Genomic DNA, 16,280 nt, shown 5'->3' on the forward strand with positions numbered 1-16,280 from the left:
CATAACCATGTGTCATATGATATATTTACTTGGACACCTCAGCCTCATTTGTAAAGTGGTAACAAATCCCAGTCAAAAGGTCAGTGTAGCAATACCACACTAAAAATACTTAAATAAAAGTCCATTCATTTCAGTTTCCTCGATACAGTTACAGTCAGTGAAGATAAACTTTAGATATTGTTATCATTCTTGTATAGTTCAACCTGTAATAAGTTACTTTCTAAAGCACTTACAACTGTCAGTGAGTTTAATATGTTTAAGAAGAATATTTTCATCTAAACTACACTGGTGAAGTATGAAGCAGGCAAAAACTGGTAGATATAAAAGTACTAGTATCCACAACTTGCTACATTCCTCCATTAAAACTAGATTTGGGTGAAATGTTTTATGTGCTTCAGAGTAACTGGGAAAGAATAAAAAATAATATTATTTCCAGGTTATTTCCATACTTATATTTATGATGATTTTAATTCAACCACAAAGAAACATGTTTCTGCATGGGGTTTGTCAAAAGGCTAAAGTCACTGTTTGTGTGTGTGTGTTTGGGGCGAGGATGTGTGTGTGTGTATGTGTGTGTGTGTGACAGAGCCACAAATATTGAAACTGTAATTTCATTTGCTTTTTCCATTAAAAGAAGGATTGAGTAAGGTTTATGAAAATGTGTTTAAATTTGTGTTTTTCATAGATTTATACTACATGCACATGTGCAGTTGGTTTTAGTGTGATCGTGTATGTGTGTTTACGTGGGCGTGCCCTCCCCAGTGGCAGTTTGTAATCAGCTGTCAAAGTGGGCACTGACCCCATCGCAGCATTTGAAAGCTGCATGCTGGGAAACGAAAAGCTTTCAAGTCCACTCGTGCAGCAGCAGCAGTGAAAGTGAAGGACAGGCAGCACAGACATTTAACCTGCACTTGTTCAGGATATTGATTAGCTGCATTTTGTCAGTTGTAAGAATGGTGGTTTAAGCCTATGCATTTTTTGTGTCTGTTTGGATTGCCATTTTTTAAACTCCAGTGACTTTATCAAGAACAGTAAAGAGCAAAGGTAAGATTTTATTATGGTTAATATGATAATCATGGCTAAAGATGGCAAACCACTGACAAAACAGGTACTAAAAAAATCTGCAATCCCATTTTTTGTTTTCGGCGAAAAATGTAAATGTCATTCAAAAGTTTTACTCATGCATAGCAAGTATAACAATGTGTGTGATTTAAAAAATAAATAAATAACAACCATCTGACTGGATTGGTAGATGTTCTTGATCAAAAAATACCCTAATAGTATGAATGATAGTATAAATTTTATTTGACACTGGAAATTAAAGTTTTTCAGAAACAAAAGAGTCATTTCTTGAAAAAACTGCACTCTTACTTCACCTGAAATCGTAGATTTGGTTTTTCTTGCAGAATATTGTGCTGGCGTCTCAAACCTCAGGTTAAAAATTTCAGCTCTGGCTTTTGATTTAACCATGGATAAAGATTCAGAGTCAAACTTTTGTTTAATATGCTCATTTATGTTCTTAACTTGGGATTTAAATCAGTATTTTTATCTTTTCAAACTTTAACAAAATCTTAACATAGTTAATATTTTTAAAGTATTTAATGGCTGTGCACACACCCTATGTGGCTCTATCACATCAGCTCTGACCAAAATTTCGATGGCATGCAACAAGCTGCTTGCACAAACAAGGGATTGAGTTTTTTTGATTGTTTGTTTTTTCGTGGGAGAGCAATTTTAAATTTGAAAAAGCACTTGCTTTGTTTTTGCTTTATGTTTGGCTAAAGATGATTGAGCTGGGCCTCCCTGATGGCAACCTGATTGATGAGTTGATGGAGCTGACAGCACAGAGCCTCAGTCACCTGGAAATCCAAGAACACTTCAACGTCATCAAAGAGATCGGACGAGGGAAATATGGGAAAGTGCTCCTGGTTACACATCGCTTTAGAGGTATGACTGCACTTATTCTTCTTAAAGATGTCACGGTTTGCGGGGGCAAGCCGTGTGGAATATATATAGGACCAAAAGGCGGCAGCTCTGGTGCAGGTGAGTGTTTATTAACAACAAAAATGCAAACAACAAAGGCGCTAGGAACATGAAACTGAAACCTAAACTGGGTAAACTAACACACAAACCAGGAATGACGGTGCAGGGAGGTCCGGGGAAATACATGCAGGGAGACCGAGGGGAAACAACACAGACGAACCAGCAACGAGGACACGGTAACACACACTATAAATACACATGCCAGGAATCAGGGGATGGGAAACAGGAGGGGAACACACCTGGAATACATGATAACTGACAAGGCAGGGGAAACGTAAACAGAACACACTGACATAAGACAGAGCCCTTCAAAGTAAAACAGGAAACACATACACGTAATGACACAGACTCAAAGACGCGGACTAAACACAGAGACTTACTACACTAAGGAAATACACAAGCAGGGAAGACATCAACCAGAGGGAACACCACTAAATGCTAGAAAATACAAAACTATCAAAAGTAAAAGTACATAACCAAAAACACTGGGTCACCGACCCAGGACCATGACAGTACCCCCCCCTCAAAGGCTGGCTCCAGACAGCCCAACAAGAAAAAAAAAAAAAAAAACAGCCAGAAAAAACAGAAAACAACCCGACCAGGGCGGGCGGCGGGGGCCCAGGAAGGAGGGCTCGAAGCAAAACAAAACCGGAGCACCAGAAGGCCAAAAGACAAAAACAAAAAACGAGCCCAAAACCAAAAGAAACGAAGCACACCAAAACACAGGAAAAAAAAAAAAAAAACAGTCCAAAACAGAAGAGTCCAGGGGGCCGACAGCACAGGAGTCCAAAACGGTTCAGGGGGCCGGCCAGGGGGCCGACAGCACAGGAGTCCAAAACGGTTCGGGGGGGCCGGCCAGGGGGCCGACAGCACAGGAGTCCAAAACGGTTCGGGGGGCCGACCGTGCGGACGGCAACGGCGGCGACGTGGATACAGTTCGGGAGGCCGGCCGTGCGGACGGCAACGGCGGCCACTCAGGCGATGGCGGTCCGGGGGCCGGCCGTGCGGAAGGCAGCGGCGGCCACTCAGGCGATGGCGGTCCGGGGGCCGGCCGTGCGGAAGGCAGCGGCGGCCACTCAGGCGATGGCGATCAGGGGGCCGGCCGCGCGGAAGGCAACGGCGGCGCCCAAGTGTCAGGCGCACCGGCCGAGGCTTGGAGGGCACAGGACCAGGCGACGCTGAAGCAGAGGCAGGACCAGGCGTAACAGGAGCACAGGCAGAGGCTGGACCAGGCGTAGCAGAAGCACAGGCAGAGGCAGGTGGGCCAGGCGTAGCAGAAGCACAGGCAGAGGCAGGTGGGCCAGGCGTAGCAGAAGCACAGGCAGAGGCAGCTGGACCAGGCGTGGACGAAGACTCTGATGAGGCCGCAGCTGACGAAGGCTCTGAGGCCGCAGCTGACGAAGGCTCTGAGGCCGCAGCTGACGAAGGCTCTGAGGCCGCAGCAGACGAAGCACAGGCTGGAGCTGCAGCAGACGAAGGCTCTGAGGCCGCAGCAGACGAAGCACAGGCTGGAGCTGCAGCAGACGAAGCACAGGCTGGAGCTGCAGCAGACGAAGCACAGGCTGGAGCTGCAGCAGACGAAGCACAGGCTGGAGCTGCAGCAGACGAAGCACAGGCTGGAGCTGCAGCAGACGAAGCACAGGCTGGAGCTGCAGCAGACGAAGCACAGGCTGGAGCTGCAGCAGACGAAGCACAGGCTGGAGCTGCAGCTGACGAAGCACAGGCTGGAGCTGCAGCTGACGAAGCACAGGCTGGAGCTGGCGTAGCAGATGGTGGCTGGATGGGCTCCTCGGGCCCTCCAGCTGATGTAGCATGGTGCTGGTGCCCAGCTGACGAGGAAGGTTGCTGAACGGGCCCCTCTGACCCTCCAGCGGAGACAGGAGGCTGAACGGGCCCCTCGGACCCTCCAGCCGACGAGGCATGAGGCTGGTGTGGTTCTCCGGAACCACCAGCTGACGAGGAAGGCTGCTGGACGGGCTCCTCGGACCCTCCAGCGGAAACAGGAAACAAAGGCCGGAGCGGTCCCTCGGGTGGCTGCTTAAACTCCAGGGGTCCAGAATCAGCTGAGGACTGGGACCTAGCCTCTGGGGAAGCCCTGGAGCGGCAAACAGTGCCAATGGCGGCTGAACCAGGAAAAGCACCTTGAGGTGAAATTAAACTTTCTCCCTGCACGGAGTGAATGAGTGAAGCCGATGATACTGGGGCCTGCGCTACAGGCGGCACTGGAGCTACTGGGGCCTGCGCTACAGGCGGCACTGGAGCTACTGGGGCCTGCGCTACAGGCGGCACTGGAGCTACTGGGGCCTGCGCTACAGGCGGCACTGGAGCTACTGGGGCCTGCGCTACAGGCGGCACTGGAGCTACTGGGGCCTGCGCTACAGGCGGCACAGGAGACTGAACTGAGGGTGGCACCGGAGACTGAACTGAGGGTGGCACCGGAGACTGAACTGAGGGTGGCACCGGAGACTGAACTGAGGGTGGCACCGGAGACTGAACTGAGGGTGGCACCGGAGACTGAACTGAAGGAAGCACAGGAAACTGAGCTGAGAGTGGCTGCGGGGGAGCTAACTTAGCTGCCGGTAGCTGCACAGGCGATAAGCAGCTCGCGTTGATATCCGCCACACAAAACGCAGCCCCTGAATGAACAGTCATGCAGTCCGAAAATGAAAAACAGTCCTCACTCACCACAGCCGGCGAATTAGAAGTCCGAACGTCCAGCTGTGGGGTGGCGCGCTTACGGCGCGATCGGCGTCTCCTCCCCGCAGACGGCTCCGACGGGCCGGGCAAGATCACATCCGGCGAGTCGGGCAGCGAGGCAGGAGTGGCCGAGAGAAGGTGCGGTGTGAGCCGGAGAAAAGCCTGCATAGTCGGAGGAAGCGAGTTCAATAGCCATGGCAGGCCGGAAAAGAGCCGTTGCAGCCGGTCTTCTGTTGCGCGGCGAAGCTCTTCCGGGGGATGTTCCAGCCATAGGCTGAGAAGGATCTCCACATTGTACGTGATGTCGTCCTGGAGCTCCTCGGACGGATTTACAGCCGCTGGGTCCATGGTGGCTGGTTCGTTCTGTCACGGTTTGCGGGGGCAAGCCGTGTGGAATATATATAGGACCAAAAGGCGGCAGCTCTGGTGCAGGTGAGTGTTTATTAACAACAAAAATGCAAACAACAAAGGCGCTAGGAACATGAAACTGAAACCTAAACTGGGTAAACTAACACACAAACCAGGAATGACGGTGCAGGGAGGTCCGGGGAAATACATGCAGGGAGACCGAGGGGAAACAACACAGACGAACCAGCAACGAGGACACGGTAACACACACTATAAATACACATGCCAGGAATCAGGGGATGGGAAACAGGAGGGGAACACACCTGGAATACATGATAACTGACAAGGCAGGGGAAACGTAAACAGAACACACTGACATAAGACAGAGCCCTTCAAAGTAAAACAGGAAACACATACACGTAATGACACAGACTCAAAGACGCGGACTAAACACAGAGACTTACTACACTAAGGAAATACACAAGCAGGGAAGACATCAACCAGAGGGAACACCACTAAATGCTAGAAAATACAAAACTATCAAAAGTAAAAGTACATAACCAAAAACACTGGGTCACCGACCCAGGACCATGACAAAAGAAGAGTATAACCGGTTTCCTTCTATGTGTTATAAAAATCTTTTGTTTCCCAGGAGAAATCAGTTACAGAATTTACCTTCTTTAATGTTAGGAGTTTTAAAATTTCTTAATACATGGCAGAAAATTGTTTTTTATTTGCACTTAGCTGTTGTATTATCACAAAAGGATGCAATATATGATGACATATAATGTTTCTGAAAAGTATATATTCAACAGACTTAAGACCAAAAACACGTAGTCATTTATAGTCTACCAAAAGTCACCAAAGTTGTTCTTTTTGTCATGCCAGACATCTCTGTGGGTTGAAATAAAATAAAAGCTACTGAGAGAGAGAATGCTTTAGTGAAGAAACCTCAGGTTAAAAATTTGGGAAAACTGCTACTTGAAGAAAACATAAGGTGTATGATGTCTTCTGATTCTGTGCAAATCTTGAAACCTGAATGACCCAGTGCAATTGAGTCAAATCAAAGCGGAGCAATAAAGGTGTCAGTGGAGACAAAGTAGACAGCCTGAATGCATAGCATGGGGTTGCAAAGGGTGGCTGGCTTGAGGCCTGGAGGTTTTCAATTTGGAAACAGCTAGCGTGTATGGGGGTGACCCATACACGCTAGCCTACGTTTTGGAAATACTCTGTTGTTGTGTCTTAAATAATTATCATATTCAACTGTCATCAGTTTGATTTATCTGTTTAACAAAGTAACACAAACATGTGTATGAACTGGGATACTAATTACAAAAACATGAATGATCTGCAGGGACTCCCATGGCATTGAAAGTGATGCCCAAAACTTCAACTAAGCTGCAGGGCTTTCTGCGAGAGTACTGCATCTCCTTGCACCTGTCCTGCCACCCCTGCATTGTGGGTCTTTTTGGCATCGCCTTCCAGTCTAATGAGCATTACTGCTTTGCCCAGGAGCTGATCATTGGAAGGGACCTTTTTGCTGTCATTCAACCAAAAGTGAGTCAAACAATTGCAAAATAAGACTACAACTAGAGCCATAATAGTGGGTTTGTAAGATTGTAATGTAATGTAAGCATTTACTTGAATTTACTGTCACATGTGCACCATCTGACTTTAGTGTGTTAAGACGTCAACTGTGAATTGAACTACAGAGTGCAGTTGAATTTGATGGCAATATTATTAGTTTTGCAGGTATTTTGTCGTAAGCCAACATATTGGCTCAGTGGTTAGCAGTGTTGCCTCAGGAGAAAAGGGCCCTGCATTTGACGGGTTTATGTGTGTTTCCTGTGTTTCTGTGTGTTTTCTAAAGATGTTTGAGTCCCTCTGCAGGGACAGAGTTGATACAATAATGTACTTAAGATGTATCTTCTGGCCACCAAAGGAATGTAAAGGAAAATGTATCTCACTGTATCTCAAAAAAAAAAAACAAAAAAAAAAAACAGTCAATCAAAATGAAAATCAGTAGATTTCTGCTGTTGGCCCTGGAAATCTGGGGACGACCCCTTCAGCGCTGTCCATAAGCCATGGCTGTATTCAAATCTTCCTAAGATAAACTTGGGACATTTTACAACATTAAGAGGCAGACCCATCAAATATACAGAATTAAAAGATTCTAACGGACCGGGTTAATTTGAACTTAGGCTGACTGAATTAAACCTTTCACAACCAATATGAATGGTTTTCCAAATTTCTTGAACTCACGTTCATCAGAAGAAAACATTTAGATGTTTAATGTTTGGTGAAAGAAATGATGAGCACTAGAAATATATTAAAAACAACTGTATCCAGCTTCTATATTAGGGTCACAAGCCCATCTCCAATTTCATTTGTTCTAGGTGGGTATCCCAGAATCCTCAGTAAAACGCTGTGTCCTTCAGATCGCCAGTGCTTTGGAGTTCATCCACACCCATGGCTTGGTCCACCGTGATGTGAAGCCTGAAAATATTCTTCTGCTGGACAATCTCTGCTGCCAGGTGAAGCTGGCGGACTTTGGACTTGCCCAGAAGAGAGGAACCCTGATACGTTTTATCACAGGAATCCTTCCCTATATGGCCCCTGAACTTTGTTCTGTAGCTCTGCCCGAGGGCCAGAAAGAGGTGACTGCTCCACCTCTGAGTGTGGAGCCAAGTCTGGATACCTGGGCATTTGGCGTGGTTATCTTCTGCATCCTCACAGGCTACTTCCCCTGGGAACGCTGTGTGGACTCGGATGACTTCTACGAAGAGTTTGCAGATTGGTGGAGAATGGAAAATCGATCTAACGCTGAGGAGGACATCCCTCCTTTGTGGAAAAGGTTCACTCCAGTAGCCATGGAGATGTTTGGTAAACTCCTGGCTCTGGATGCAGGAAAAAGGTGTTCAGTGGGAGATGTGAGAGCATATGTGGAGAAGGACTGGCTGAAGAAGGTACCGGGTAATGATCAGCAGTAAAAGTCGGGGGAAAAGGGAAAAAAGAAAGCAGCATTTCTCTGGATTTTGTAGCTCCTTATTGCTTAAAAACAATAAAAATATATGATGTAGCTCAAAGCCAGCGTGTGGTTTGCAGTGATCTTTAATATCATTCTGATGCCTTTGTCCTTGTGTAAAAGCATCCTAAGACTAGCAAATGTCTTGTCTTACTGACCATTCAAAATATCCATCTCACATTTGAACTGAAAATCATCAATAAAACTACCAGGAACATCGTTAGACTGTGGAAGGAAACTAAAGAAACCCACCAGATATGGAGGTAAAGGACTCTGTGAATCCAGAACTTTCTTGCTGTGAGGAAGCAGCACCATCTTGCTGCTAGTACGCAAAACAGACAAAAAATAAAACGGGAGTTTTCTGCATGTATTTGTTGCATTTAACTAATAAAAAAATTATATAGTAACAGTAAATTGGTGCGTGGTGATTGGCAGAGGTGCCTCAGGAGAAGATGGCCCTGTGTTTTGAGTTTGCATGTTCTCCCTGTGCTTCTCTGGGCTTTCCTCAAGTCTTTGAGGTTCCTGATTCATGTTGCCTATCTTGGCTCAGGCTACTCTTACTAAAGAAATTTAAGTTAAATAAAAGTTAACAATACAACCTAATTATTTTTAAGGTAATGTCTTTTTTGTATATGGGATGATACAGACTGTATGTTAAAATACGTGTACCTTATGGTACATACTAGTGGTGAAGGTTGATTCGTAATCTGAACTGATCCCACTCCACAGGTCGGCATGCACGTGATCAGAAGATTCGAAAAAGAAGAAAAAAAAGTATGTGTAGGGTGCGCGTGGTGGATCTGTCAAGCGATAGTTATGGCCAGCTTAGCGGTCCAAGTGGCGGAGCAGAGGAATTTGCGGTATTTAGGTCCAAGTGGCGGAGCAGAGGAGTTTGCGGTATTTAGGTCCAAGTGGCGGAGCAGAGGAGTTTGCGGTATTTAGGCAGCCCTTTGCTGCCCAATCTGACCAGGCTAAAGCTATTACAAAAGCTATTACAAAAGCTATTGGAGTGTTTAAAGTTATGGCTGAACTGTCCCAGGCATCTTCTGTTGCCTTAACTACTACAAATGGGTGTAGCAATGGAAAGCTACGTGACCGTGACAGCTCATTATATCACAGCAGAGTGCGATAGAATGAGCGGTATGTATTATTGTAGGGTCTAACTTACAATATAAAGCACCTTGAGGCAACTGTTGTTGTGATTTGGTGCTTTATAAATACAATTGAATTGAATTGAATTTAGTGGTAGATACAAAGCCCTGTACTGCCCTATATTGTACCATATTTTTTTAAATAATTGAGTGGAATGAGTGTTGAGTTGAATGTTTTTAACAGACAAAAAATAATTCAATAAGTAAATGTTAAATTTATGTCTTCTTTTTTTGCTGATCCAAAAATCCGATCCGTGACTTAAAACCGTGCACCACTAGTACATACAGTATATTTGAGGTTTTGAGTAGTATAACACATAGACTGTGCCTGCAGGGACAGAGTTGAATTTTATTTGAATTTACGTCCATCAGAAATACAAATGACCTAATAATTGCTCAACAGCTTCATCTATGAAATTTATGTTTGATTCCTGCAAAAACAGCATAAAATGAGAAAACAGATGCAAAACAATAAAAAAAGGAGGGAACAGAGACGGTTGCAGAGAAACCGAAACAATGAGAAACTGACATACAGAAAACAATTAACGCAGTTGCAGCAGAGTGCTTCTAGTTTTTCATACACTGCTTTTGTATTTTCACTTAGTTTCTGTGAAATAAACAATGACATGGTGTAATAATGATGAAGACCAGATGATTTTTCTTTATGTTCTTATATGTAAAAACTAAACATTTAAAAAAAAGTGTGTGTACCTAGCATGCAAAAATATACAATTCATGATTATATGTTCTGTAGTTATATGGTTATTTCTGTCTTATGTACAAAGGGAAACCCCAAGAAGTTGATTCTGTTTATCTGGACGCAGCGTTTTCAGCGGGAGAAACATTCTTCTTCAGTCTCAGCTGAATGCAGGTTTCCCCAAATTTATACACAGTAAATCTGCATAATGAATGAAACTAGCACCACTGACGATCATTAATATGCAAATTGTCATGACCACTGATCAGTGACGATTGGTCATGAGTACCATTCACAGATAGACATCTTTCACCATCTTACAATGCTGTGATTGCAGGTCACGGCTGAAATACACACAGTTACATAAAACAGATCAAATTCATGACCTCACGAGTTATTTTTTGTACCCCATCTGCCATACTTTATTGACCTTTCTTTAACAAGGTTACATGCATAATCTCATGCAGCTTGTTCTCCACTGATAGATGTCTTGCTGTTGCTGTTCACGTACACGGGACACCAGTGTTGCTTTCTGATTGGAATGTTTCAGGATCTGAGGATGGAAGAACCAGACTGACCAGAGTCTTTAATGTGTTTTTCCAACTCTACTCCAACTTTACTATATTTTTAGGACAGTACACAAACTGGGGTCTTCTTTCAATTCACTCTGGGACCCAAGTGCACTTCCAGGCCTGTCATACAAAAACTAATACAGGCAGTGTATTAGTAGCAAAGCCAGTGGAGGAATTTGGCTCACTGACTGTAGAGTGGTGTGTTTTTGCCCCCTTCCTAATTTCCTATTTTTTCAGATCCACATTTTAAATGAAATGTGTTTATTAGTTAATAATTGGTTGGGCCACCGTTAATAGAAACAACTGCAATCAAGCATTTGCAACAACTAGCAATGAGTCTTTTACAGCGCTGTGAAGGAATTTTGGGCCACTCATCTTTGGAGAATTTTCATAATTCAGCCACAATGGGGTCTTTTGTGACCTCCTGAATGAATTTTAGCTCCACTCTTGAGGTAATTTTGGTCGGCTAGTCACTCCTGGGAAGCTCACCACTGTTCCAGGTTTTCCCTATTTGTGTATAATGACCCTGACCGTGGATCGCTGGAGTCCCAAAGCCTTAGAAATGGCTTGTAACCCTTTCCAGACTAACAGATGTCAGTGATTTTGTTTCTCAGGTGTTATTTTAGATCGTGGCATGATGTGTTGATTTTTGAGGTCTTCTAGCCTGTTTCACTTTGTCAGTCAGGTTCTATTTAACTGATTACTTGATTCACCAATTCTGCCAGTAATCAGGCCAGAGTGTCAAACTGAACTGAGCTTTCCAAAAAATGTAGTTATTCACAGTTAATTCATCTGTGAATAACTCTTTAACAAGAGGGGCAATAATTTTTTCACACAGGACCAGGGAGGTTTGGATAACCTTTCTGCATTAATCTATGAAATCGTCATTTAAAAACTGCATTTTATATTTACTTTGGTTATGTTTGTCTAATCTTAAATTTTTTTGCTGATCTGAAACATGTGACTGTGATAAATATTCAAAACTTAAGGTAATATGAAAGGAGGCTTACACTTTTTCACATGTATGTGCTGCTTCTCACATACATGAAAAGAAGATTAAAATAATATTTTCATGTGTGTTCTATGTAACAAGGCATCACACCAAGTTCGTGATTCTGCAGACTTCAGAACTTGCAGTAAACTTTTTATTATGTTTATTGTTCTTTCTACATATTAGATTTTTAGAGTGGAAATTTTATGAGAAGTTACATTTGGTTTATCTATTTTTAAAAACATTGATTCCAATAAGTGTGTGTGTGCATGTGTGTGTGTGTGGACAGCATCTACAATAAGCATGATTTGGAGGTAACAAGTGTGTAAACCAAACAACAATAATAAAAACAAACAAACAAACAGGCTGTGGACAGACATGATTTCTATTGTTAAGAAACATGATTTCTCATTTTATATTTCCAAATAAACAACACTGTGTATATGGCTTCTAAGTCCCAACTGGTTCCTTCTCTGGACATATGACACTTGAGACTCTGTACGGTAATTGTCATCGGGATCACTTGAGGACCACTATGTCTCTGCTGTATCTATTTCAGCTTCAGCTACACAGCAGACTTAATCCTACACCATGATCCCTCAGCAAGGCCTCTAACAGCAATGCTGGCTGTGATGTTTACATATGACATGAGGGTCACTGCTTACAAATTAGTCCCTTTGGGTGTATCGTTGGCTCTCTTCTCAGTGGCCCTTGGCTAACTCCTAACCAAGCATCCGAGGCCTTAGTAGGTCTGTCAGTCTTATAAAAGCTGCACTAGCCGGTCTGTCAGTGCCTCAACGATGGCCTGACTCGGGTTAACATTTGTAGTAAGCACCTGCTCTAATTTTGACCATTGGCATAAATTCTTAAGTCATAATAGAGAACGTTGTTTCAGTTTCAGAACTCCAGTGACTCTCAAAACGTCTTGTTGATGAAACAGCTTATCTCTCAGGCATTAGATGTACACAGAGGAGCAAACCTAAAAATGTCACTCATTTTATGTCAGTGGTATTCATCTATCCAGTTTCCCATGGTAAGAACAAAATGTAATGTCAGCTCAACAGTAATATTGGCTAGTAAGTTTTAGTCAGCAATACACCCATAATTCATCCTGATTTCAAATGGCATGCTAATGCTGACTAGCCTGTTATTCACCAAGTGGCTTTCTGAGCCTGTATTTTTCTGCAATTACAAACTCTGTTTAAACAATCTTGGTATCAAAATAAAGCTAATATTTGTGAGATTTCATCAGAGGTGTAAATATTACAGCAAATGTTACTAGATCAAAGTTACAGAGGCTGGAATAAAGAAAAAGTAAGTATAATTTATTTTTGGATTTTATTGCACATAAACAGTTTGAAAATATGCTTCGGTTCACATTTAACTCCAGAAAAAAAGGAATCAACATATCGACATTATCTGTGAAGAGATTAACGCTCCTGAAGTGAAACAGTCAAAGACTGCAGCACTTTTAATGAATAGAAAGCCAGGCTTTTTGCAGTTTGCTACATTTTGGCAATATATGTCAGTTGAAATTTATTGAACAGCAGAAATGATTTAACTTTATTTACATGCCTAAAATGTTTGTTTTTTGAACAAACTTTTTTTTTTGGCCTGTCCCGTTTGGCTCTTTTGCCATCAGAATTGTTGTCTAAAGGCAAAGAAAGATGCCCAACGGATTTACTTTACCAAATTGATCATCCCAGCCTTGCCGTAATGGTCCATTTGATTCACCTTTTATTGGTTTATTTTATTTTCACTTACTGAATACGGGACAGACTTGACTGGGGGAAAGAAGGGGAGAAAGAAAGAGGGAAAGAGAAACAGCTGAGAAGAGGGACGGGGGAGAAGGGCAAAAGACAAAAACCAACAGAACGGGCAGAGAAAAAAAAATGCATATATCAATCACCTGGGTCACCTGCTGAGAAAGAAAAAAGAAAACAAGCAGAAGAGAACAAGAGTAATAGAATAAACAACATCACAATGATATATGGGAATATGACAGTAAATACTAAATATTAAACATTATTGTGCAGCACATAAGATCAACAGAACACAGTGTGCTTTGAGGTAGGAGCCAAAAAGGGTGTAGTTTGTGGGTGTGATCAACCGTGTGTACACCTGTGAGCATGGACGCGCTTGTTTTTTGTTTTTTAAAAGGTTCCTTCATGTAATAATCTGCTAGAGGGTGTGGGGGGCCACAGCCCTGTCCTCCAGGGCATGAAGCAGGGATGGAGGAGATCAAAACTCCAGACATCCAGAGGCCCCCAGAACACAAGAGACCAAGGAAGACCAACAGAGGGGCAGCCGCGCCACTGTCCCAGAAAGAGCTGAGGAGAGTCCCAGATGAGGGCTCACTCAGCAGCCGCGGAGCAGAAGCCAGGGGGAGTTGCAGTGACGCGCCCGTGAGCTCCGCCGGCAGCCAGCTGCGCCTGAGTGACCGAGCCCCAGGCCGAGAGGCCGGGGGCACCCCACCTCCGAAGTGGCCCGAGCGAGCCCCAGGCTCCAGGCCCCGATAAGCGGCCGCCAAGGAGTGAGCTGGTGTGTACCTGGACGCCCATCCCCGGACACAAAGAACCACCAACGCACCGATGTCTGAGGGGGTCCGCCACTGGCAGGGGAAGTGGTGGTGGGGGGAGATAGACCTCCAAACCTTGGAGGGCCTGAGATGTCCCCAGAGAGGTGGCGCCTGACACCCAACCTGACATATAGACACAGACATACAGGCACACACAGATACAAACATCCATTCCCACCCTCATGCTCTCATATGCACTTACTCCACACTCAACCAACGTGGAGACAGACATAAAGAGACGTTGTACACACGATCACACTCCCCAAGCGTACTCTACAAACCGGGTCTAGGTGCCCCCGCCCCTGGAGGGGGGAACTGCACCCAGACCCAGGTGGTGTTTCCCTTTTCCCTGCGGTGGGGGGAGGCAGACCGCCCCGACTCCGCAGCAGCAGGAAGGCTCCACACTCCAGACCGCAGTCGGACGGCCAACTCCTCCTCCTAGTCCTAGCCCCCCTGCTCCAGCAGGTCACAGAGAACGGGGGTGAGAGTGAACAAACTTTTCTGAATCAGTTTCTGAATCAGTGTGTTGATTTTTTTGACAAATGTGCCAGGCTTTGACTAGTTTGCTGCTTTCACTGTGTTTGGAGGTTGTAGAAATGGTTAATATGAGCTCTTAGCTGAGATTCAGAGGTTAACGGGACTTTTATTACCAAGCTCTTGTTACAGCCAAATAAACAAGATCTCACCCCTTTTTGCCCCTGGCACCGGAGGTGCTGGGGCTCAAGAGGCTAGTCTTAAAACAAAATGTACAAAATGTAGCTAAACAGACTGAAAGATCACCCACCTGACACTCACAACAGTCACAACCTTAATTATTCTTAAGTTTAAGAAAAATAAACAAATTGGGTGACTTATAGAAAAATGTGTTCTGTGAACAGTTGTCATGACTGTGAAAATTAGCCCTAAATTAGCTGCAGAAAAAAAAGCTACAACCATGAGAAGAAATAAACACAAAAGATAATAAATGACTACTTTAAGATTATTATCACAGACTTAGACTGCATTATGTTAAAAAGTGCTGCTTTGCAATGAGGCACATCTGGCGAGGGAAAGCTGTGTGTTTACAGCTTAAAAATATTTGCATTTTCACTGGACTGTGAGTGGAAACATGGTGGCTGATTGGCTGGCAGATTGTTTTCACTTTTGACATATTTTCAATTAATCAAATAAGCGCTGTTCGTGGTCATGCTCCTGACGATTTCTGGGGTTTTGACACTCTGGACTACAGACAGACACCTAACTCTCCTCACCAATGATACGAGAATTTTGCATTTGCATCTGTTTTATATCTCTGTTCAGCTCTGTTCAAATTTTGGTTAAATTGAAAGTGTATGTCTTCGAACGGTCAGCAGGGAGCAGCAGTAGCAGTGCACAAGGAGACAACATCAGAAGGTGAGGTTTTGTTTTTTATGAGCAGAGAGCCTGAAGTTCTTGATGCAAATCAATTAGGTAGAAATAACTTACAAAAGCAAAAATAATAATAATAATTTGTTCAAATAATATCTCTAATGATAAGTAAAATTATCAGTGTAAAGTAAAAAAGTGTTAAAGGTGTTACTGCTTTTTATATTTCCAAACTAAAATATGATCTTAATGATGTACAGTATGTAAATGACACTAAGCTAAAGATTTGTTTAGGGAAAAATAGACAAGAAAAAACGAATGAAAGACTTAATGACTCACCAGTACAACTGAAGTCTTCCATCTCATTTTCTTTGTCAATGACATCTTCATGTTTCCCACCTTCAAACTCCAGTTCTTTCCCAGGCAGCATTCTTACTGAAAGGTTACAGCATTTCACATTTACTCATACAGTACATAACAACAGCTGTCTCACCAATGCACAGTGCTAATGTACCAGTGAGGTAACAAGGAGCACAAGAGCAGGAAAAACACAGCACAAGAACAGGTGTGCTTAATTTTTCTCTTCTGTATTTACATTTTCAATCAAGCAATGTTTGGTTGAGCTGATGGGCTGCTCGTTCAGTCAGCAGCAGTGATGGTGATATTTGAAATGCCTGTAAAGACTGCCCTCTTGTGGCAGTCTGCAACACCCTTTTTGGTTTTAAACTTGGAATATAAAGTATGATCTCATGTTCAATCGGGATCTTTACACTTTTTAAGGTTTTCAATTAAAAGTGAGACAAGCCATGTGTGTAAGTTGTGTAATAAATACAC

General features: G+C 43.6%; 1 protein-coding gene across 1 annotated transcript; it reads left to right on the plus strand.

Moving 5' to 3' along the window:
• Nucleotides 1-842: 842 nt before the first annotated feature.
• LOC147305340 (serine/threonine-protein kinase SBK1) lies at nucleotides 843-8,607 on the plus strand. The gene is made up of 4 exons (XM_086277544.1): nucleotides 843-1,044; nucleotides 1,785-1,947; nucleotides 6,443-6,645; nucleotides 7,485-8,607. Exons 2-4 carry the CDS (start codon nucleotides 1,785-1,787, stop codon nucleotides 8,076-8,078), a joined length of 960 nt encoding a protein of 319 aa, XP_086133670.1. The 5' UTR covers nucleotides 843-1,044; the 3' UTR covers nucleotides 8,079-8,607.
• The last annotated feature ends 7,673 nt before the right edge of the window (nucleotides 8,608-16,280 follow it).

This window comes from Aulonocara sp. 'chitande type north' Nkhata Bay, linkage group LG20 (assembly GCF_057382095.1).
Source record: "Aulonocara sp. 'chitande type north' Nkhata Bay isolate Kocher_YH1m ecotype deep benthic linkage group LG20, A_spYH_male_GT1.1, whole genome shotgun sequence".
Taxonomy (NCBI): domain Eukaryota; kingdom Metazoa; phylum Chordata; class Actinopteri; order Cichliformes; family Cichlidae; genus Aulonocara; species Aulonocara sp. 'chitande type north' Nkhata Bay.